The following is a 23,580-nucleotide window of genomic DNA, read 5'->3' as shown; positions in this document are numbered from 1 at the left end:
CTCTGTGTTATTTCAATCCAATATTTGGGCACAAAACTGATCTGTTCCCACAATTCAAAACTGATCTGTTCCCAAAACTGATCTGTTCCCTGACCAATGGACCTGATAGTTAGGGATGATGGGAGTTGTAGTTCAAAAACAGCTGGAGACCCAAGTTTGGAAAACACTTCCATAGAGGATTGAAAGTTTGGACACTCTCTGATTCACCTCAACACACTTTGTTGAAGAAGCAATCTGACTCTGTAATGTGAAAGCTATCCTGTATCATTCTAATTTGCCTTGTTTGGGATGCACCCCTAAACTTTGCCTTGGGGTGATTTTGTGGTGTCAGTAGAATTCATTATGTTGATTAGGGATGGGGTGAAAATTCAGATCACATTAAAGGACAAGTGTATCTGGTTCGCTTCCCGAAGGATACTTAAATCGATATGTAGTGATCCTCCAAAATTTTCATACCTCTGAATTTTGCAATGCAGTTTTCCAACCAAACAATGTAAACATGTATTAGGGAAAATAACATGCAGAATGCATTTTATATGCTGTATAGGGACATTGCTTGCAGAAAATGAGTACATTAGGCAAAGACTCTCCTCCCCGAAGGGGAGGGGAGGGGTTGTGGTCGGGGCTCGAGCTCCGGCTAGCAGGGGGCGTGGCCCCCTGCTGCCCACTCACCTGGCTGGCGCTCACGCCCCCTCTGTGGCCATCCAACCGGGGGCCACGGTGGGGGCGTGTTCAGCAGCATTTTGCTGCAGCGCCAGCCTTCCCCCGGCCTCATTCTTCCTTCCTTCGCCCCTCGCGCTCATTCTTCCTTCCTTCGCCCCTCGCGAGTCAGCTGCTCTGGAGCCCGTCGCATCGGAAGCCAGGGAAGTATTTGCGTTGCTTCTTTACTTTCGCCGTGGGTGGTGGGTGCTGAACCGCTGCGTTCCCCACCGTGTGGCTTTTCTAAATTAATTTGGCTTGGTGTTCCCTGTGCCGTCCCAGCGACCCAGCAGCGGCAATTAGAACCATCCGGCTGCCGCCGCCTTGCAGCCTGCACTTTAAATTCCTCACTTCGCCGCTCAACAGCTGACGCTTGCTTCTGCCTTCAATTCCGGGCTACAGCCCTTCCGAGCGCTGCCTTTTCGCTGCCGCCGGCCGCGTTCAGCCACCCAACAGCTGACGGGCGCTTCTACATTAATTGTATTCTCCCCTTTTCAGCTGCAGCCCACGTCGGCTCTGCCCCCTTGTTGTCGCTGGCGCGCGTTGTCTTCCTCTATTTTACTCTCCCTCTTGGGCTTCGCTGCCTGCCTGGGCGGTGCTATTTGCCGCTTCAGTAGCGGTTTGCATTTTCAAACTGTTTAGCGCTTCTCGGAACTGCTCTCTCCCTGAGTGGCTTTAAGGGAAAAGTTTACAGCCCACGTGGTTCCTCCATCTTGGCCGCCGCCGGCAGCTTCCAGCCGCCCAACAGCTGACGGGCGCATTCGGCTTTGTTTTGTTTTGCCAGCTTCCGCCCCTGAAACCTCAGATTGCTGCCTCTATTGCGGCTCGCATCGGAAATCATATTAGCGGCCCACGTGGGTGCAATCGCCATAGCCGCCGCTGCCCGTCGTCAGCCGTCTAACAGCTGATGGTCTAGCGGCCGATTCACGCATATTGCTGCCTTTAGTTGCCTGCTGTTAGTACTGCCCTCCCTCGCGTGTAGGTCCTCGCGGCTGAGCGCTAATCCTCCTACAGGCTGGTGGAGCGGGTTGGGAGGAGTGTTTGGCGGGGGCGATCGATTGAGGGGTGCCCTGTGTGCATTGCTTCGTGAGTGCTGCCGCCTTGAACAGTGAGTGAGTGTGCGTGCGTGTGTGCTCTTAGCGCTGCCTCCCTGCTGGAGGCCCGCTCCTATCCGATAAGGGAGAGAATCAAGTTTAACTTTGTTTAAAGCTGCTGAGAGTGTAAGAACGATAACAGGAGCAGCGCCATTGTTTTCCGTTGTGACCGGTGTTTTCTCCTCCCTTCCAGCGGCCCTCCACGTGCGTTTTCGCTTGCCCCTTCGTCCATCGCCCCAATTTTACTACTGCCCCATTTGGCTACTGTAGTGCTTAGACTGTGCTTGGTTTATAAGGAATTAGTTCTTGCTGTATTGCTGGGGTGTCTATTGTTTTATTAGTCTTAATTCTTCCCTGCCGGTGTTAGTGGTGCCAGGTAGACATAGAATCTCCTTTTGTTGTGATTCTTTATACTTGGTGTGGAAGGGAATAGTTGTTTCTGTGTTGCTGGTGTCTCAGAGTTGCTGTGGCCTCCATTTTCTTGTTCCTTCGAGCTTGCCAACCCTGCGAGTTTATTGCTCCCCCGCCCAGACCAGGTGTCCCCTGGTCTGCCTGGTCTCAAATCCTTCTGTGTACTCTGTCCCCTTCCTCCCACCCTTCGCCTCCTATTGTTGTTAAAAGGTGTTTGCTTGTTTCCCGGTCTGCCTGGGGACCCCGCTGGGTTGCCATAGGAACGCCTCTGCTGTTGCCTCTTAAAGAGCAGCTATTGTTGTCGGCTAGCTCTTCTGTTGCAGGACAATTTATATGCTAACGAGCGATAGTTAAGCCTATTGTTCCCCAGAGGCACATTTGCAGGGTCTTTTGCAGCTTATCTCACCTGTGGCAGGCAGAGGATTCCTGAGTTTTTGTTCTTTTGTGGGAGGAAGGGAAGCTTGGCAGCAGTTTGCAGCCACCTATAGTACCTTGGCAGTAGGAGCGGCTTTTCTCCCAGCTGCTGCCCTCACCTAGCTAACACACAAAGGGGGAGTTATATATTCTTGATTTACTGCCTAGTTACAATACGGTGGTTGCCAGCCCACTGAGCCACTGCCTGCTGGTAGCTCAGGCAAATTGGTAGAACATATTTGTTCATTAGCAATAATAATTACAAGGCTTGGATAAATTGAGAATTTATTGGCTTGTTTTGATTTGGTTATTTTGGCACATCCTATACTGGGTAGCATTAAGTAGACTATATAGTAAGAGAGAACAAATAAGAAATTAATTAATAAATAAATAGAAAATACATTATAAACAGATATATAGATATAGTTAATAAATACAATATAAATAAAGAAACAAACAAATAAATAAATAAATAAATAAATAAAAAATAAATAAATAAATAAAATAATAATAATAAAATAACTATATATATATATATATATATATATATATATATATATATATATATAAAATTAAATAAATATACACACGCTCACACGCATACACACACTAACAAACACCGTCACACGCTCTAACAAATACTGTGGCATCTGTTGTGTACAAGGCACACCTTATGGCTCCCAAGAGGAAGCGCGCGCCTGTGGCCGCACGTAGCTCAGCAGAGAGCGCATCACGGGGTCGACAGGGCAGGGGTAATAATACAAGGCCTCCCGTCTCCCACCTCCTGAATGCTTTTAGATCTTTTCTAGATGAATACGAACAACGCTTCCCGGACGCGAACCCCAGTCCCCCCTCTTCCCCTGATGTCATCCCAGATACCCAGGAGTTCCCAGAGAGTTCTCAGTCTTCCCAATGGGACGAAATGCCAAGTACATCGGCCGCCCTCTTTAATGATACACAATCGGTGCGGACTAGGTCTCAGTCAAGGGCTTCGGCATCTGGGTCTCGGGCGCGGGGGGGGAAAGCGACTTCTAAGTCTGCTTCTAAGTCTACTCGCAATAATAATTCTGCTGCCCCTAGTTCTTCCAATCGCTCGCAGGACAAGCGGCCCAGAGCCCAGTCGCCAGATTCTGAGGCTTCGTCGGCGGCTGAAGACGCGCAACAGGAGGAAGAGGGCGCCGCCACCGCTGCGACCGCGGAGAAGCCTTCGGGTAAGAGGCGCGAAAAGAAGAAGCATACATGTAGGAAGAGCAGGTCACGGAGGGACGACTCGGATGATGATACAGGTACTTCTTCGTCAGAGTATGATAGCGACGCGTCACTAGGTTCCTATTGGGGGAAGGGCGAGGAAATTTCTGGTCTTCCAGACTGGGCTCTGTCGAGGAGGGCCAATAGCCATCGTAAAAAGTTTGGGGGGAGCCAGGAGTGGAAGGATGGGGCTCTGGTAAAAGACGCCACCTCATCCACCTACTCAACCTCGGATGTTATACCAGGTGAACATCTATCTCCTAAACTACGAGCAAAAATCTTAAATGGTGAGTTTGTTGACATGTTTAAATTAGTGCCCCCAGCAGAGGAGTTAGGCAGGGGTGAAAAGAGGCCCTCGCATGGCAAGAGAAAGAGCAAATACCCTTCTGTGCCTAGGACGTTTGAAAATTGGCTTGATGGTTTTCAAGCCTTTATGGGGACGATTGTCGCTGCCTACCCCAAGCGGGCGGTTCACCTCGTCGCCTACCTTTCACATATTCGCACGGCTTGTGCCCTTTCGGGGGAGGCGGCGGCCATAAACTATGACAAAAAATTCAGAAGGAAGGCGTCCAGAATCCCTTTAGCACGCTGGGATCAGATTGAGAATGGTATATGGTCCGTGGCTGTTGGTCCGTACGTAGAAAAGAGGCCAGTCGACGCGTATCGGTCGGCTAGAAGTGACCAAAAGAAGGATTTTAAGCGTCGGGTGTGCTGGGAGTACAACAAAGGGTTTTGCCAAAGGCCATCTTGTAAATTCACACATGAATGCGAAAGATGCGCCGGGGGCCACCCTGTTACATCCTGCTTAAGAGGGGGGAAGCAGCCCTTTCGTGGGGGCCGGGGGTCCCATCATCCCAGTTCCAGGGGGGCCCCCGCAGCAGGGAACAGACGGTGAGGCAGTCTTGGGATTGGCCTTTTCCCCTATCAAGCTCGTCCCCCTTTGCAATCTTCTGTCTCTTTACCCGGATAAGGATGCAGCTTCCTACCTCAGGGAAGGTTTTTCCAGTGGGTTTCGTATTCCCATAGCGGGCTCACTAATTGCGAAAGATTCACCCAATCAAAAATCAGTTAGAGAGAGACCGGAAGTTGCTGAAAGAAAGATAGCAAAAGAGGTCAGTGCAGGCAGGGTTGCAGGCCCCTTCGATAGTCCCCCCATACCAAATTTGCACATATCCCCGCTAGGCATTGTGCCCAAGAAGACCCCCGGTGAATTCAGGCTCATTCATAATCTGTCCTTCCCAAAGGGTGGCTCGGTCAACGATGCCATCCCGCCCGAGTTATGCACAGTGAAATACGCCACCTTCGATCAGGCAGTTAAGTTGATCCGCAGTTTCGGCCCCGGGGCGTTGTTGGCAAAGTGTGATATCGAATCCGCCTTCCGCCTCTTGCCAGTGCATCCCGCTGATTTCCGGTTGCTGGGTTTTAAATTTCAGGGAAAATACTATGTTGACAGGGCCATGCCAATGGGCTGCGCTGTTGCCTGTTCGGCATTCGAAGCCTTCAGCACGTTCTTGGACTGGGCCTTGCGTTTCAGGGCAAATACCATTGGGGTCACGCATTACCTGGACGATTTCCTTTTCGTGGGCGGAGCCAACACGGGGGAGTGCGCCTCCTTGCTGGAGGCCTTCTCAGCCCTGGCCGAGGACCTTGGGGTCCCTCTTGCGGCCGAGAAAACGGAGGGACCAGCCACGCGCTTAACTTACCTTGGCATCGAGCTGGATACAGTGGCCCAGTCATCCCGCTTACCTGTTGAAAAGATTGCAGCCCTTAAACAACTAATTCAGGACACTCTTAAGCTTAGGAAGATCACCCTTAGGCAAATGCAATCTTTATTGGGCCACTTTAACTTCGCGTGCAGGGTGGTGTCCCCCGGACGCCCCTTCTGTGCTCGCCTTGCCAGATTGTCAGTCGGTCTGAAACACCCCCTACACAGGGTTCGCCTCCCCAGGTCAGTCAAAGCAGATCTCGAGGTCTGGACAGCCTTTTTGGAAAAATATAACGGGGTCTCTCTTTGGCAGGATGTTTTGAATCTATCATCCGACTTTCAGGTTCAATCGGACGCAGCAGGGTCTTTAGGTTTCGGTTTGTATTTCAAAGGGCGCTGGTGCGCGCAACGCTGGCCCTCAGCATGGCAGGGTCAGGCCATCACGCGGGATCTCACCTTTCTCGAGTTCTTTCCAATAGTAGTGGCCGTGCACATCTGGACAGAGGAGTTCCGAGATCACCGAGTGTGCTTCAGGACCGACAACCTGGCGGTGGTGAACATTCTTGCCAGGCAGTCATCGCGGTCTGCGAGGGTCTCCTCTCTCCTGCGGGCGTTCGTCCTCCGTTGCCTTGAGTACAATATCTTATTTTCAGCCAAATTCGTACCAGGTGCCAATAATGATATAGCCGACGCCTTGTCTCGATTCCAGATTCCTCGTTTCCGGTCGCTCGCACCTGGAGCACAACTGTCGCCCGAACCCTTTCCGGAGCACCTGTGGAACGTTGGAGACGCAAAGTGATACAGGGAGTATTAGCGTCGGTGGCACCTTCCACGCTCAGGTCCTATAAGAAGGCCTGGTGTGATTTCCTGGGTTTCAGGTTTGGGTTGTCTGGGCTGTCACATAACACACCCCCCACCACTGATGACGTCCTGCAGTACCTGTCCCATCTGGATGACCTCGGACGTGCTACGAAAACGTTAAAGATCCACGTAGCAGCCATCAGCTTCTTTTCAAAGGCGACGTTTGCGCAAGACCCATGTAGCGATTTCCTGATCCGTAGAGCCATTGAAGGTTGGGGCAGGTTACAACCGCCCAGGACCGTTGGTCGTAAGCCTATTTCTTATGGATTGCTATCTCAGATACGCGTAAAGCTCAGGACAATTTGTTGGTCTAAGTTTGAGGCACGGCTCTTCTCTGCGGCTTACGCTATAGCCTTTTTTGGTGCGCTCAGAGTTGGTGAGGTTGTGTGTGAAGCCAGTGCTCGGGGTTTAACTCGCGGCCTCCTGTGTGAGGATGTACAGCTATCTGAATCTGCTGTGTCAGTACTGGTGCGTCAGTCCAAGACCGATCAGACTGGCAAGGGTGTCCTGCTCAAGCTCACGGCGTCGGCCCAGCAGGGCCCATGTCCGGTGAAGGACACAAGGCGGTTTCTCCGCCTTAGACCTGCCATCCCGGGACCGTTCCTGATTCACGAGGATGGGTCGCCCCTGTTGAGGTACCAATTCACTAGAGTAATGCGCAAGGCTATTGAGGCTTGTGGCCTACCCCCCCATGAGTACGCTGCACATTCGTTCAGGATCGGGGCCGCCACCACGGCCGCGCACCTGGGGTTGCCGGCAGAAAGGATAAAAGAGTTGGGCCGGTGGAAATCCAATGTTTATAAGTCATATATTCGCACCCTTGCACCTACCCCTTAGTCTTAGTCTGCTTACCTTTCCTTTTGTTCTATTTTATTCCCAGCTATGCCCGGAAGAAGTGTGTGGATTTGCGGTCACAGCATTGTTCATTGGGCCCGCGTGCGAGCGGTGAGCTGCGGCCTGGCACCCAACCTTGGTCTGCCACGTGACGTTCGAGTTTCCTGGTTTTCGAGAAGAGGCATGCGTTGGGAAGAACTGATGCCTTTGCTGCGGGAGAAAATAGCCAAGCGCGGCTCTCCCGACATCCTGGTGATTCATTTAGGGGAAAATGACCTTGGCAACAAAAGGAGCGTGGACTTGCTGTCGAGCATAAAAAGAGACTTGAATGCATTTGCAGCCCTGTGTCCCGGGACGACAGTGTGCTGGTCCTCCTTCTTGAAAAGAACTGTGTGGCGCGGTGCGCAAGACTGTATGGCCATTGAAAGAACCAGGAAACTCGTAAATCGGGCGGTAGCCCGTTGGGTGCGCTTTATGGATGGCCGAGTGATTTACCATGACCGTATCCGGATTAGCGACAAAGCTTTATACCGGGATGACGGTGTCCACCTATCTGATCTGGGGAATGACTTCTGGTTAGCTAGTGTCATTAGAAACATCTGGGATTGGTTGCAGCTTTGAGGGTATTGGCGGCGAGCCTTTAGCTCGGGTGGCGGTTAGGCATTGGAATAATGTGTTGCGCTGAGTGGAAGTGCTAGGTGTGGCCATCGCCTATGCCTTCAATTTTTAGGGGTATTCCGTTAAAGGAATCTGGGGGTCGTGTATTCCGTCCGATGCCTGCTTGGCGGGAGGCCTTGGCACGACCCTCGGTGACAGCAGGGGTGAGCCTATAGTCGGATTGGCATCGACAGGCTCCACCTACTGGTGAAGAACCCACTTGTTTCGATCCAATGCCTAAGCCAATACCTTTTAAATGCTGTAACCAATAAAGTTGTGGCCTTTCCTAGCCCATTAACCTTATATCACGTGTCCTTGTGTCTTCATTTCACTTCACCGGGGTCGGGACCTCGAACCACAAAGACTCTCCTCCCCGAAGGGGAGGGGAGGGGTTGTGGTCGGGGCTCGAGCTCCGGCTAGCAGGGGGCGTGGCCCCCTGCTGCCCACTCACCTGGCTGGCGCTCACGCCCCCTCTGTGGCCATCCAACCGGGGGCCACGGTGGGGGCGTGTTCAGCAGCATTTTGCTGCAGCGCCAGCCTTCCCCCGGCCTCATTCTTCCTTCCTTCGCCCCTCGCGAGTCACCCACCCTCCACTCCCTTTAGTTAGGGCTCGGGTTTTGGCCTTGCTATGGACCTTAGGTTGGTCGCCCTGGTTGGCTGGGGGGCCTGGTAGGAGTTTTTCCATTTGGCACTAGGCTAATTGGTTTTTTCGCCTACCTCGTAGCAATCGTCACAACTTTTGTGGTATTGGTGGGTAGGTTAGGCATTGGAATAATGTGTTGCGCTGAGTGGAAGTGCTAGGTGTGGCCATCGCCTATGCCTTCAATTTTTAGGGGTATTCCGTTAAAGGAATCTGGGGGTCGTGTATTCCGTCCGATGCCTGCTTGGCGGGAGGCCTTGGCACGACCCTCGGTGACAGCAGGGGTGAGCCTATAGTCGGATTGGCATCGACAGGCTCCACCTACTGGTGAAGAACCCACTTGTTTCGATCCAATGCCTAAGCCAATACCTTTTAAATGCTGTAACCAATAAAGTTGTGGCCTTTCCTAGCCCATTAACCTTATATCACGTGTCCTTGTGTCTTCATTTCACTTCACCGGGGTCGGGACCTCGAACCACAAAAATGGGTTTATGTGGAGGAATTCACTCTAGAATGCTGCTAAATGTTTGTGAGGACATCAGGAGTGGGGAGCTGCAAAATGATGTGGAAATGGGAGGAAGTGAACTTGAGACTGGAGAAATGTGAAACTGAGAGAAACTGACACTGACAGATTCACTCATCTCTAATGTTGATAGAGCTCTGTCTCTGCATCATTCCTACAGGACCCAGTGTGGCTCACTGCTTTCTGCTGCAACTGAGTTTTCCCCTTTCCCGTATATTGCCACAGTGTTTCTGCAGAATTAATTGCAAAATTAAAATGTGTTATGCAGAGGCTGGCTTTGATAAGTCCCAGGGGTTGTATACAAAACTGGAAACTGATTCCTAATGTTCTTCCATCAAAAAAACATCAATCCCACCAACAGGTGACAGTAGGAAATCATGTTTGAAACCAGATAAGTATATCTCAGGATAATTGATTGCACGAGTAATAGCACCCAGAATGATTACACAGTCTGGTACTTACAAAAAAATAATTACACTTCTGAAAATCTAAATTAATTTGTACACTCCTGCAGCATTTTTAAAAGTTGTTGACATTTCATTGTAGTGCTCCTAATGAAATGAAAATTATTAATAATTGTTTCTGTTTAAGTGTGACAAATGTCATTTAACTGGAGACAGGGAAGAGCCATAGACAGGGCATTGCCACACAGCTAAGCTGACAGCTTTTCATTCAGAATCATATTCAAAACAGCATCTGCCTGAAGGCCAGGCCAGAAACAAACAAAACAAAACAAAACCTATGCTAGCCATTCTTTTGCTGGCTAAACAAGCCCATAATTAACACTTTGTCTTAGTCAATCACACTGTTCCATTCAAGACAAATGTACAGTTTACTGGGTAGTGAAAAATCTATGCGGTCTAGATTTCATGGGTCCGGTTAGTCATCTGTTTGACCAATTAGGTGAAACTGACAATTTTAAGGGGAATTTGAGCCAATCCTATTGTCAATACTGTGATTTTTGAAGAAGGCTAACTTTTCCCAAATCAAATCAATACTCTAATTCAGACAAGGTTGCTTCAGAGACCACTTGCTTTTCTGAAGGCATCTTTAGTCATAGAACACTCAGGACAAACAAATTGGAATAAGAACAGTAAAAAAAATTGTGTGTGTGTGTGTGTGTGTGTGTGTGTGTGTAGCCAGAAACAGATCTGCAGAAACAGATGTCCTAGGATGTTCCTATTTTCATCCGAGAAATGGTGCAGGGTATGTAGCAATGCTCATCCAGCGGAATGGCTCAAAGCATATTTTCATGCACAAATAGACATGCATCCCCATCCAAGGCCACCAATTATTATGTGCAACTGGTTATCTGCAGCTCAAACTGGCTCAGCCTACACTGCAAATGGGAGCAGGGCACAAATTTTATGTAACAACAATAGCGTTTCAGAGGGAAGAAATCTGAATCATATTTTTCCCCAGGGAAAAGGATACAGCATGGGATCTGAAAGGCTAAATTGCATGTGCTTGGGCTCCGTGATCACTGCAGATGGTGACAGCAGCCACGGAATTAAAAGTAGCCTGCTTCTTGGGAGAAAGGCGTTGGCAAATCTAGACAACATCTTAAAAAGCAGAGACATCACCTTGCCAACAAAGGTCCGTGAAGTTAAAGCTATGGTTTTCCCAGTAGTGATGTATGGAAGTGAGAGCTGGACCATAAAGAAGGCTGATCGCCAAAGAATTGATGCTTTTGAATTATGGTGCTAGAGGAGACTCTTGAGAGTCCCATGAACTGCAAGAAGATCAAACCTATCCATTCTTAAGGAAATCAGCCCTGAGTGCTGGACAGATCCTGAAGCTGAGACTCCAATACTTTGGCCACCTCATGAGAAGAGAAGACTCCCTGGAAAAGACCCTGATGTTGGGAAAGTTGGAGGGCACAAGGAGAAGGGGATGACAGAGGACGAGATGGTTGGACAGTGTTCTCGAAGCTACAAACATGAGTCTGACCAAACTGCGGGAGGCAATGGAAGACAGGAGTGCCTGGCGTGCTCTGGTCCATGGGGTCACGAAGAGTCGGACACGACTAAACAACAAAATGGCCTCAATAGTCACATAGGGGATCATAAGAAGGTTCTCCTAGACCTGGCCAATGGTCCATCTAGGGAAGCTTCCTGTTCTCACTGTGGTCATGTCTGTGGGAAGCCTACAAGCAGGACATGAGCACAACGGCACTTGGCTTACCTGTGATCCCTGGCAACTGGTGTTGAGAGGTGTGTTGCCTCTGCCAGTGAAGGTAGAAAGTTGTTTGTCCATCTTCAGGCCCTATCAATTGGCTATTCTAGTTTTGGCCCTTTCTTATGATGAACCCGAGCCAAATTATGGCTGGAACAAAACTGTTGTTCTTTGGACTGCACCGGTAATTGGATCAGCTCCCCTGGTATTTTCTGATATCCAATTTAATAGCACTTTTAGTGAAACCTTTCTATTTGGCTTGCTTTCTATTTTTAACGTGGCTGCATAGATCCTTCCTTGGTGTGTTTTTCCTCCTCATTTCACATTGGGCAAACAGTGACGGATTTTCCCCCCTCCACTCCACCCTCCTGTAATTAACTTCTGAGCAGCTGAGATGGCAAGAGTCCTATCAATTAATCAATATATTCTTGTTTTCTCTAAGTGCCAGCTGAATAATATTTGCAGCTGTACACAAACGGTGGCGTGCTGCGCTGAAGGAACTGGCCCGGGTCCACGGCGATTTCTGAAGGAAGGCATCAGTTTTGTACAAATCAAAGCATCTCGCAATGAAGGCCTTATTAATATTTCAAAAGTTTTCCTCATTTATTCAGAACTTATTCGCAGACCCTGACTGATGATAAAACAGGCTCCGTAGATGCCTCTCAGAATGGAGTACCCTGCCTTGGCTGTGCATAGAAAATGAATATGTCTCTTCTCCCAGAAGCTGCTGTAAATCTGAGGGGCATATTGGCAGGCATGAATTGAAGAGCTTGAAGAACCTTTGGTGTAAATGTATCCTTGCTTTAAGCGAGACGGGGAGAAACCCAATACGGTATATGTGTTTGTGGCATCGTGTGGGTCAGTTCCAGGCCTGGCTTCAGGATCTGAGGTGGGGAGAACCCTTGCCAACACACTATTATTCCTCCCTTCCTTAAACAGGGTTGGGGGGGGTGAAGGGGAGGAATGCTCAAGCTGACAGTGCCCCCATCAGTTCTCTTCTCGGAAGTTTCCTGTAGGCAAACCTAACCACCCAAGGAGTCTGATAGGCGTCTTCCTCATTTTAAGCATCAAAAATCAGGTGTGAAGAAAGAGAGAGAATTGGCTAGAGGTGCAGCATTCATGACATCCTCTGAGGGTGCTCTAGAGATCCACGTAAGTAGATATGGGGGGAGGCAATCTTTCAGACCTCAACAGCCTGGGATCAAGTGAAGTGAATGATTGCCTCTCCCCATATCTACTTACTTGGACCTCTAGAGTACCTTCAGAGGATGTCATGAATGGGGTGAGGTAGATAGGGACCAGATAGAAGGTTTTTTCAGTAGTGCCTCCCCATTATGGAACCACCTCTCCAGAAAGGCTCACCTGGTGCCACCTTTGCTGTCTTTATGGTGCCAAGTGATCACCTTTCACATGAACCTTTCAAATACCCAATGTGATCTGGGGTTCCCCATTTTTAAAATCCATGGTTTATCTTTGGGAGTGCAACAGATATAATTATTATTGTTGTTAATCATTCTATTATTACTTTGTTGTGAGGGGGATCTCTGCTTAAGACAATATTTTTCTCTCTCTTGCTAATTATGCTGTTCTAAATGTGGATGCTGTATTTGACTTCCTTTAGTAATGTTTTCTTTTGAAATCTGTAAGATCATATTTTTTGTCTTAACTTTGCTGCGTTAAATGTGCAATGTGTAGCTGACCTCCTTTGTAACATTTTAATTTGAAATCTTTATGGTGGTGTTTTAGTTTCCTGTTAATTACGTTGCTTTGAATGTATACTTTATATTTGACTTTCTTCAGGAATGTTTTGTTCTGGATTGTTTTATTTGATGTTTTAATTTTGTTGTAAACTGCTTGGAGGTTTCCCCCCTTAAAAATAAGTGGCTTAGAAATGAAACGAGTAATAATAATAACAGCAATAATAAACACATTTGCTACCTCAGCTTCCCTTGCATCTGTCACGAGAGTCATAGGGTATGAGAGGCAGTGTGCCGGTCCCAGGGGGAAGGTTACCGTTGACGTAGTCGAAGTCCGGTCCTGGGTCACTAGCCTGTAAACAGTTCGCAAGGAGTGGGGCGAGGTCCGGAGCAGGAAGCCGAGTGGGGACAGGAACACTGGAGGGTTAGGTCTGGGTCCGGACAGGAGCAGGTACTCAACGACGACGTTGCTCCCGCAACCTGGGACCAGGCTGACTGGCCTTTATCTTCTCTGAGGCCAGGGGCGGTCCCGGCCCCCAGGAGACCCGCCTCTCCTGGCCTTAAGGCGAGCACTCCTCCTGGGAGAAACCAGTTCCCTTCGCCTCTCTGCCCTGAGCCTCTGCAGTTCAGGAGAGGCTGAAGGGTTACTGGGCCCAGGGGGAGACTCACCTGTAGGTACTGAGTCCTCAACTACCTCTGGAGCCAGAATGGATTCACCTGGTGCCTGCTCCTGAGGATCCGGCACAGGTGCAGGCGCCTCAGAATCAAGGCCCTGCCCCAGTTCATCCGGCCCTGGAGGTGGGGACTCCTGTGCAGGCTGGGATTCCTCTGGTTCACCCTCTGAATCGGATTTCCAGGCCATCACAGGCAGCAGCAGCAGCTCAGGGAGGAAGGCCCTTCACTTTGGCAACTGATTCAGAGCCAGGATTAATTCTTGAGATATCAACAGTGGCCCAGAGGTCCAGAAGAGGTGACGCTTGGAACATGGGAAGGGGTGGGACTTGTTTACAGCTTTGCCCCACCTTAACCTTAATAGCTATTATACCATTTTCTGTTTTATTGTATTTCAGATCTGTTGTAAGCCACCTTCAGAACTTTGGTTAGTAGGCAAGGAACACTAATAATAAATCAATAAATAGCATTTGAAACTAAGTGCTTCCTAGGAAGAGACAGAATTTGCCATCAAATTTACTCTGCTATTCACCAATTTCTATCTCATGATCAATGTCAACACACACGCAGGAGTCAGATCAAGGGGGCCGTCAATCCATGTGTTGCTCTGTCTTTCTGTACTCTCCATTTTTCTATGTTTTTTCTGCTCCTCTGTGAATATTCTAGTCCATGGGTTTTACAAGAACTGAGGTTGCCTAAATGCTGTCTGCAGTAGAGCAGCAAAGGATTAAAATCTGATTTAACAAATTTGATAGGTTAGTTTCTGTTCTTGAGACATCCCCTCCTAACACAAACAAGCACCAAGAAAGCTGATTGGCCCACTGTGAAGCTACTATCAATGCACAAGCAAAAATACATAACACTTGGCCACCTCTTTAGTTATCTTAGGAAAGTACAATGAAAACCCTCATAGTCACTCCCTATGAATTATGAAACTAATGCAGATTTTGGAGTTTTAGTTATGTAAACAAAGGTATTGCCCCATTTGGATTACGGAGGAAAGCAAGTCTACCTTACTCCTCGCCTTAAAAGCCCCTGAATCTTCAACATGGCAGGCTTAACCAACTCTGAGAGGGACTCTTCTGCTTGCAAATTCCACCCGTTCCTGCCAAAAAGCAGGGGAGGGGAGTGAGAGTCCCCGTAAGAATGAATGGGGCACAGAATCTGTTTCATACAGAATGTCTTAGAACCCAAATCACAGATCAAAGTGGGCAGAGCTCAGATAAGAGGAGTTTGGTTTGTTTGTTTGTTTTTGGTGTGGAGGACAGACACAAAGCAAAAGTTGGGCTCTGGGCCCTAGCATACCCTCCAACTGTCCCGGTTTTCCCAGGACAGTCCCATCCCATTTGATCCCCCACCAGTGCCACCACTACTGAGCTCGAGGAGGAGGAGTTTTGTCCTGTGTGATGGTGGCAGCATCAGCTGTAAGGCAACATCCCATTGCCTCTCCATGGATGCCACTGGCAGCAGCCTACTCCCTTGGGCAGCTCAGCCTCCCTGCAAAATACCATAGACTCCGGAAATAATTGATACAGTTCTGCAATTCTTTTCCCGAGCTCTTTCTTCTTCCTTTTAAAAAGTTTGCATGGATTCTCAGATAGTAAACCGATTAAGTGCTCACCGTCTCTGTTATAAATAATTCCAAAAACTGCACGAGAGTTTATCTAATGTGAGCCCATGACAACAACAAGAAAGAGTACATACTCGATCTCTTTCTCAAAGCACAAGTTGCTCTTTGAAGAAAAGGGTTTATTTTGATTTTAAGAGCATCTGACTGAGGTGCTATGAACACTTGGATTGAAGAACAGCTTGCCCAAGAAAAAGCACTCTTCTACGTCTCAGAAAATCTGCAATCTGTATGAACTCTTAGAACAGTGGTAGTTTCTAGAGATTTTTTTAAAATAAAAATATACAAAAGCTTGCACACTCTCCTTCCCATAATAATTTAATCTTCCTTCTTTGATAACTCATTTGATAACATCTGTTTAACTTAACACCTGATTACACTCCTAGCCCAATATATGTGTTGCTTTCTATCAGTATGCTATTGTTTGTGCCTTATTTTGGATTCCTCTTCCATGTTCTGTTGTAGTGACCCCCCCCCCAAAAAAAAACCCCAAACAAACCAGGACATTTTGTGCTTCTTCAAGTTTTGCACTCATCTCTTTGGTATTTAGACTCATACTTCATTCTCTTCTATTGTTTCTGGTCTTATTTTCTTGGGCAACACTTTCTTGGGCAAAGTGTTGCAGCAGGTGATGGCATCTCAGCTTCAGGTTTTCCTGCAGAAACCTGATTTTTCTGGCCCATTTCAGGCTGGCTACTGGCCTGGTATGCTCATAACACTCATCCCAATAAGGATGTAGACTTAAGTATGCGCCTTACATTTAGAGTACATGGCTTCACCCAAAGAATACTGGAAGCTAGAGTATACCCTTCACAGAATTACAGTTCCCAGTACTGTTAACAAACTCAAATTCCCAGGGTTCTTTGCTAGAAGGCAAGTGCTTTTAAATGTGCCTAAAATGTATGGCACGTAGGCAGCCCCAGAGCAGGTTGGATGAGGGCTAACAAGATGAAATGATCCAAGCAGCCATTGGGGTTGCTCAGCCAGCCCCACTTTCCCCCTGTATATAGGGTGCACATTTATAGGCAGTGTGGGAGCACACTGCTGTGGACTGCTGTGGACTCAAGAGCCAGTGTGGTGTAGTGGTTATGAGTGGTAGTCTCGTAATCTGGGGAACCGGGTTCGCATCTCCGCTCCTCCACATGCAGCTGCTGGGTGACCTTGGGCTAGTCACACTTCTTTGAAGTCTCTCAGCCCCACTCACCTCACAGAGTGTTTGTTGTGGGGGAGGAAGGGAAAGGAGAATGTTAGCCGCTTTGAGACTCCTTAAAGGGAGTGAAAAGCGGGATATCAAATCCAAACTCTTCTTCTCTTCTTCTTCTAGTAAAGGTAAAGGGACCCCTGACCATTAGGTCCAGTCATGACTGACTCTGGGGTTGCGGCGCTCATCTCGCTTTATTGACCAAGGAAGCCGGTGTACAGCTTCCAGGTCATGTGGCCAGCATGACTAAGCCGCTTCTGGCGAACCAGAGCAGCGCACGGAAACGCCGTTTACCTTCCCACCGGAACGGTACCTATTTATCTACTTGCACTTTGACGTGCTTTCGAACTGCTAGGTTGGCAGGAGTAGGGGCCGAGCAATGGGAGCTCACCCCATCGCAGGGATTCAAACCTCTGACCTTCTGATCAGCAAGTCCTAGGCTCTGTGGTTTAACCCACAGTGCCACCCGCGTCCCTGTGGACTACAATGTCCCTATTTTCATCCGAGGAATGCTGGAGGGTAGCACTGAGCTATGGCTCTTCCTCTCTGGTAAGGAAGAACGAAGAAGTGCATGCTCATTGGAAGTACCATGTACAACAAATGCCTCTGGACTAATCTGTAAATCTATTTAATGTTTGATTACAAGACAGTCAATATTTTTGTCTGATACACATTGCTTTCGGCCAGAAGCCCAATACGACTTTTGAATCTAATCTGAGTAAATAAAATGGATTGATTTGCAATCCATTTTAGGGACCAAGTTAAACAACTTCCTCCAGCCTAGTCTCTTGCTAATCTAGTTCTCTGCTTGCCTAGCTATTCTGAACATGTGGATTAAAATATCCAAATTACTCCAACCATCCTAGGATCAAAGATAGGGACCAAATGTCAACTCTGCTACCTCCCTATAGCTTCCATCGCTTCCTGCTGTTAGAGGCCACTTGCTAGGACCTGCAGACTTCTGGTCAATCCTTTTGCCTCTGTGTAGTTGGATGTTTAACTCAAAGTATTTGTTTTATCCACTATGAAGAAATATGAAATGGTTAAGGTTGGCAGTGATATTACTGTGCTGTTTGCCTAATTAAACATGGCCAGCATTACAATCCCGCTGCTTCTTCATCAGCATGAAAGACCTTCCTGTAACATTTACAAAGATCTAATCTGAATCTCTCTCCTCATCATTAACAAGCCACAAAATGGATCAAAATATTTCCGTTCAATGAAATGAAAAAATATTTTTTAAAAAAATGTTTTAGAGAGAATTCAAATCTGTCTTCATGTAGAGAAATGGAGGGTCTAATTTCCATAGATTCTGCAAGAGAATTAATTTAAGCAATGCAAGGTAAAGGTCAAGGCAGTGTGAAATTCCAATGCAGACAGTGTGGGCTGTGTTCTTATTTTAGGACTATTTTGCATTTAAGAAACCAGTGATTTACATTTCAGAGCATATAGATTAAATGGAGAAACTTTGGGTATGAAAAAGTGTAATCAGAAATGCATAGTCTGTTAAGAACTGGAATGTGAGAGCTGCTCAATAACATTGGGGGGGGTTCTGTGGGGAGGCAATCAGTTGGAAAACTGGGGAATCAGGGATAGCTGCCTCTAGCTACCTCATGAACAAATCCTGGCGTCAAATGGCAATCCATGGGTTTACTCATGGAACGACTCTTCCCCCAAATCACTTGGGACTCCACTACATTAGTCAAAAAGCAACGTTTTGAATTCATTATAAACATGCAACACCAAATGGAACCAGAAAATCACTATGTGATTTTTACATAGTGTTTTTTCCTTTTGTTATAACGATTTAATTTCTGGCTTATTTCAAGCGGGGTTTTTTCCTGAGTGTAGATCCACTCTTGGACTGGAGTGCACTGGAGAAATAATTCACTGTGGATAAAAGCTAGACTTGTCTATAAAAACTAATGATAACACCTGCTCTTTTGAGCTCTGGGAGAGAGCTTTGAGAAAAGTGAAGGGAAACAAATATAGTGCATTTAATTTTTTTATTTTATTTTTTAAATTAAGACTGAAGCAACAGAACTACTCAGAAGGTTGGGCCTTCTCTGATCCACCTTGACAAGACTTTATTAGCATGATGCAACTCGGAAACATAATAATCTGCCCCAAATAACCCTGATTCAGGGAGTGAACGGAGCCTAAAGTTTAAACTGCAGTCCTATACACACTTACATAGGAATAAATCCTATTGAACTAAATGGAATTTGGGCATCTATAGGATTGTGCTGTTAACCCAAACGTAAAGTGAGGATGCAATGTAACAAGTTTAAAGGATGCACCTATTGTTTTAAGATGGCACTATGACTTTACTCATGAATTCATTGATTTAGATCAGGGGTAGTCAACCTTTTTATACCTACCACCCACTAATGCATCTTTCTTGATGGTAAAATTTCCTTACCGCCCACCAATACTTGATGGAAGGATTCAGCTTGTACCACAGAACCACCCACCTAGAATTCTGAAATGCCCACTAGTGGGCAGTAGGGACCAGGTTGACAACCCCTGATTTAGATGGAGGAAGAGTCTTACCAAGTCACATTCAGTTGGTGAAATTCTGAAATATCAGATCCATGTCAGAACAGTGAATGTAAGGACATTAGCACCAAGTGACATGTGGCATAACACCTATGAAAAGGAAATGTGCAAGTCTATTACTGTAGCTGTAACACAACTAACCCCATGTTGTATTGGCAAGACCAGCCCTACCATTAGCAGACTGTGGTGACTAGATCAAGCATCCCAAAAAATGGCCCTCCAGATGTTTTGGGACTACAATCCCCATCAACCCTGACCACTGGTCCTGCTAGCTAGGGATGATGGGACTTGTAGTCCCAAAACATCTGGAGGGCCGAGTTTGGGGATGCCTGCACTGGATGCTGTAGATTCCACTGTCGTCTTGGACTGCTAATCCTGCCTGTTGCCTTAGATGTGGTGGTGGATGTTGGAAACCCACCCAGGAAGGCCACCAACTTCCCAAGACACCGGGGCGTCTCTCCAGTGGTCCTCCCTGGCTGTAAATCTCCCTCAGTCCAGAGAGACCAGTGATATGCAACCCCTGTCTCCTGAGAGGAGCACACTCATCTTCTGGCATATCATAGCAGAAGAAAGACTCAATCAGTAGCTCTAAAACGACTTTATTTACAGTCTATATATACAGAGAGTTAAAGCTATGATTTCCCCAGTTTTCCCCAGTAGTGATGTATGGAAGTGAGAGCTGGGCCATAAAGAAGGCTGATCGCCGAAGAGTTGATGCTTTTGAATTATGGTGCTGGAGGAGACTCTTGAGAGTCCCATGGACTGCAAGAAGATCAAACCTATCCATTCTTAAGGAAATCAGCCCTGAGTGCTCACTGGAAGGACAAATCCTGAAGCTGAGGCTCCAGTACTTTGGGCACCTCATGAGAAGAGAAGACTCCCTGGAAAAGACCCTGATGTTGGGAAAGATGGAGTGCACAAGGAGAAGGGGACAACTGAGGACGAGACTGTTTGATAGTGTTCTGAAAGCTACCAGCATGAGTTTGACCAAACTGCTGGAGGCAGTGGAAGAAAGGAGTGCCTGGCGTGCTCTGGTCCATGGGGTCACGAAGAGTCGGACATGAATAAACGACTAAACAACAACAACATATACAGAGAATCCATCAGCATGTCTGTGCTCTCTCAGCACCAGTACAGAACTGCATCACAATCAGAAGTGCAACTAACTTCCAACAGTACTGAGACTTCCTGTCTCACGCTCTCTCAGACACTCACATGATATACAGAAAACATAGTGCTACTGCTGGAGCAGCACGGATGGATAAAAATCCTAACAGGGGATACAATGGGGAAGTAAAATGCTTTAGGTCAGCTTTGACATCCGAGAACATGGAGGAATATGATTTGCATAGAATTAAGACTCACACTGGAGCAAACAGTTCTAGAAGAAAGGCAGGCTTTGGCATACTCTGTCTGGAATTCAGTTCAGAGATATACCGTACCTTGGGTTAAATGTGCTTCAGGTTGATCGCTTTTGGGTCGCGCTCCGCAGTGACCCGGAAGTAATGGCACGCGTTACTTCCGGGTTTCGCAGCTCGCGCATGCAAAGACGGTCAAAATGACGTCACGCGCATGCGCAGAAGCGGCGAATCGCGAACCCCGCAGTTGCGGGTTGCGTTTCCTTCTGGATGTGAAAGGGGCTCCAGAATGGATTCCGTTCATATCCAGAGGTACCACTGTATATTTTTTCTTTATGGAAATCCATTGCTCTTGAACATAGGAAGAAGCTGCCTCATACTGAATCAGAGCAGTGCTTTATCTAGATCCCTATTGTCTACACTGAATGGCAGGCAGGGGCTTTCTGGGGTTTTAGGCAAGAAGAAGGAGGAGGAGGAGGAGGAGGAGGAGGAGGAGGAGGAGGAGGAAGAGGAGTTTGGATTTGATATCCCGCTTTATCACTACCCTAAGGAGTCTCAAAGCGGCTAACATTCTCCTTTCCCTTCCTCCCCCACAACAAACACTCTGTGAGGTGAGTGGGGCTGAGAGACTTCAAAGAAGTGTGACTGGCCCAAGGTCACCCAGCAGCTGCATGTGGAGGAGCGGGGAAGCGAACCGGCTTCACCAGATTACAAGTCTATCGCTCTTAACCACTACACCACACTGGCAAGAATATTCCCAACCATGCCTGGAGATATCAGGAATTGAATCTGGGATTTTTAGCATGCAACGTATGGCACCTACTGCTGAGCTTTCCCTAGAGTAGATGGAGTGAACAATGGTACACCTTCTGGAAATAATCACACATCACAAGCTTAAAATAAAAGTTGCATTTTTTCATCACTAAGAACCAGTTGCAAAACTGAACAGGCAACTCTTCTTTAAACCTGCACCTTCCCCCCTCCCCCAGCAGTAGTAACAAAATGTTACTATTTCTTAAAGATTTATTTCCTTATCTTTCTTTTTTCAAAAAAATGCCAATCATACAAAATATTGTAACTTCTAAAATTTGTGTTATTATGACTCCTTATGCCCTGTGAATAATATCATACTGGCTGGTGCTTTCCTTGTTTAACGATAATACAAAAGAAAGAAATCGGATGTTCATGAGCTCAGAGATTTTGCAAGGCATGCTTAGCACAGAAAGTATTTAATCATGGAAATCAAGTCCCTGCCTCCAAGTTATTTTTCTTCATGACAACCTAAATACATATTATATTATATGTGGATCGGGAGATCTAACATCAGTACGCATTTCAGTTTATTGACTCATTTTATCATACACAACTGTCACCAGTTCTTATTAATCTGTCTCCAAAGGATTAGACTGGGGGAGGGGAATCTGTAATAAATATATTTGTTTCTCTAGAGCTGAGGCCGAAATGAAATTGTTAGTTAAATGTATTGTGACGTTGAGTGGGGATATCTCAGTAGGAGGAGAAACTTTCTCATCAAACCCCATGGAACAAAGTAGCCTTTGGACAAAGACTTTCCTATGTATAATTTGTTAAGATTGTGCCAAACATTTCTCCTGCATTCCTTCACCTTGGCCATCTCCATCAATTGATAAGGAAAGGAATTACTTCTGAAAAATTATGAAAGGGAATAGAAAAACTCAGCAAAGCTTTATTGGTTGGGATTTGTTGTTGTTGTTGTTGTTGTTGTTGTTGTTGTTGTTGTTGTTGTTGTTGTTGTGTGGCTAAGGTGTGTGAGAGAATGCCCTTTCTTCCTGTGTCCTGTGTGAATGTCTGGAGGCGGTTGGAGGATGGATGGCGGCTAACAGATTGAGGTTGAATCCTGACAAGACAGAAGTACTGTTTTGGGGGGACAGGAAACGGGCAGGTGTGGAGAACTCCCTGGTCCTGAATGGGGTAACTGTGCCCCCTGAAGGACCAGGTGCGCAGCCTGGGAGTCATTTTGGACTCACAGCTGTCCATGGAGGCGCAGGTCAACCAGGGCAGCTGTTTACCAGCTCCATCTGGTACGCAGGCTGAGACCCTCAGAGTGGTGCATGCTCTAGTTACCTCTCACTTGGACTACTGCAATGCGCTCTATGTGGGGCTACCTTTGAAGGTGACCCGGAAACTACAGCTAATCCAGAATGCAGCAGCTAGACTGGTGACTGGGAGCGGCTGCTGAGACCACATAACCCCAGTCTTGAAAGACCTACACTGGCTCCCAGTACGTTTCTGAGCACAATTCGAAGTATTGCTGCTGACCTTTAAAGCCCTAAACAGCCTCGGTCCAGTATACCTGAAGGAGCATCTCTACCCCCATCGTTCTGCCCGGACACTGAGGTCCAGCACTAAGGGCCTTCTGGCAGTTCCCTCGCTGCAATAAGCCAAGTTACAGGGAACCAGGCAGAGGGCCTTCTCAGTAGTGGCACCCGCCCTGTGGAACGCCCTCACACCAGATGTCAAAGAGAAAAATAACTACCAAACTTTTAGAAGACATCTGAAGGCAGCCCTGTTTAGGGAAGCTTTTAATGTTTAATAGGTTGTTGCATTTTAGTGTTTTGTTGGAAGCCGCCCAGAGTGGCTGGGGAAACCCAGCCAGATGGGCGGGTATAAATAATAAATTATTATTATCATCATCATCTTTCAGCTGCTTTGCACTGTGCTGCCCTCCTGGGTGCCTGAAAAAAAGCCCTGAAATCCTCACCTGGACTTTCCTGTGAGCACAGGAAGGTGGGGAGGCTGCTTATTATATATCCAAGTGCTGGTGGCAGTGGGAAACTTCCTGGAATGGAACCAAAACCCACAATGCCAGTGTAGGGATGAATGGACGGATGCGTCTATTTCCAATTGTCAGTTTTGCATATGTTCATTCATAAGACCACAATCTGTCCCATTTCCACATTAATCTATAAATTTTTTATTTTGAATGCATGTCATTTGGCATTATGTGACCATATTTTTTCAACAAAATACAATTTTGATATATGTGTATTTTGATAATTTCTTTAGCTTAAAATTGTATCACACAAGTCAGAAAACTGAAAATTCCCTCTTCTGCTGTTTCTCCTACGTTCAGTTTTAGAGATAAGCTCCTTGGGAGCACTATGCTTACTGATGGTGCTGTATTTTATTATTATTACTGTTATTATTTCTATCTAATCAAAGAATC

The 23,580-nt window shown here is 47.0% G+C and overlaps 1 protein-coding gene across 1 annotated transcript; it reads left to right on the top strand.

Annotated features, from left to right (window-relative positions):
• Positions 1–3,291: 3,291 nt before the first annotated feature.
• Positions 3,292–6,508, top strand: LOC144327883 (uncharacterized). Its single transcript, XM_077929518.1, has 2 exons — positions 3,292–4,567; positions 4,677–6,508. The coding sequence occupies exons 1-2, from the start codon at positions 3,292–3,294 to the stop codon at positions 6,368–6,370; spliced, it is 2,970 nt and encodes a 989-aa protein (XP_077785644.1). The 3' UTR covers positions 6,371–6,508.
• Positions 6,509–23,580: the final 17,072 nt, after the last annotated feature.

This window comes from Podarcis muralis, chromosome 5 (genome assembly GCF_964188315.1).
Source record: "Podarcis muralis chromosome 5, rPodMur119.hap1.1, whole genome shotgun sequence".
NCBI classification, from domain to species: domain Eukaryota; kingdom Metazoa; phylum Chordata; class Lepidosauria; order Squamata; family Lacertidae; genus Podarcis; species Podarcis muralis.
This window is presented reverse-complemented; position numbering and strand designations above follow the sequence as displayed.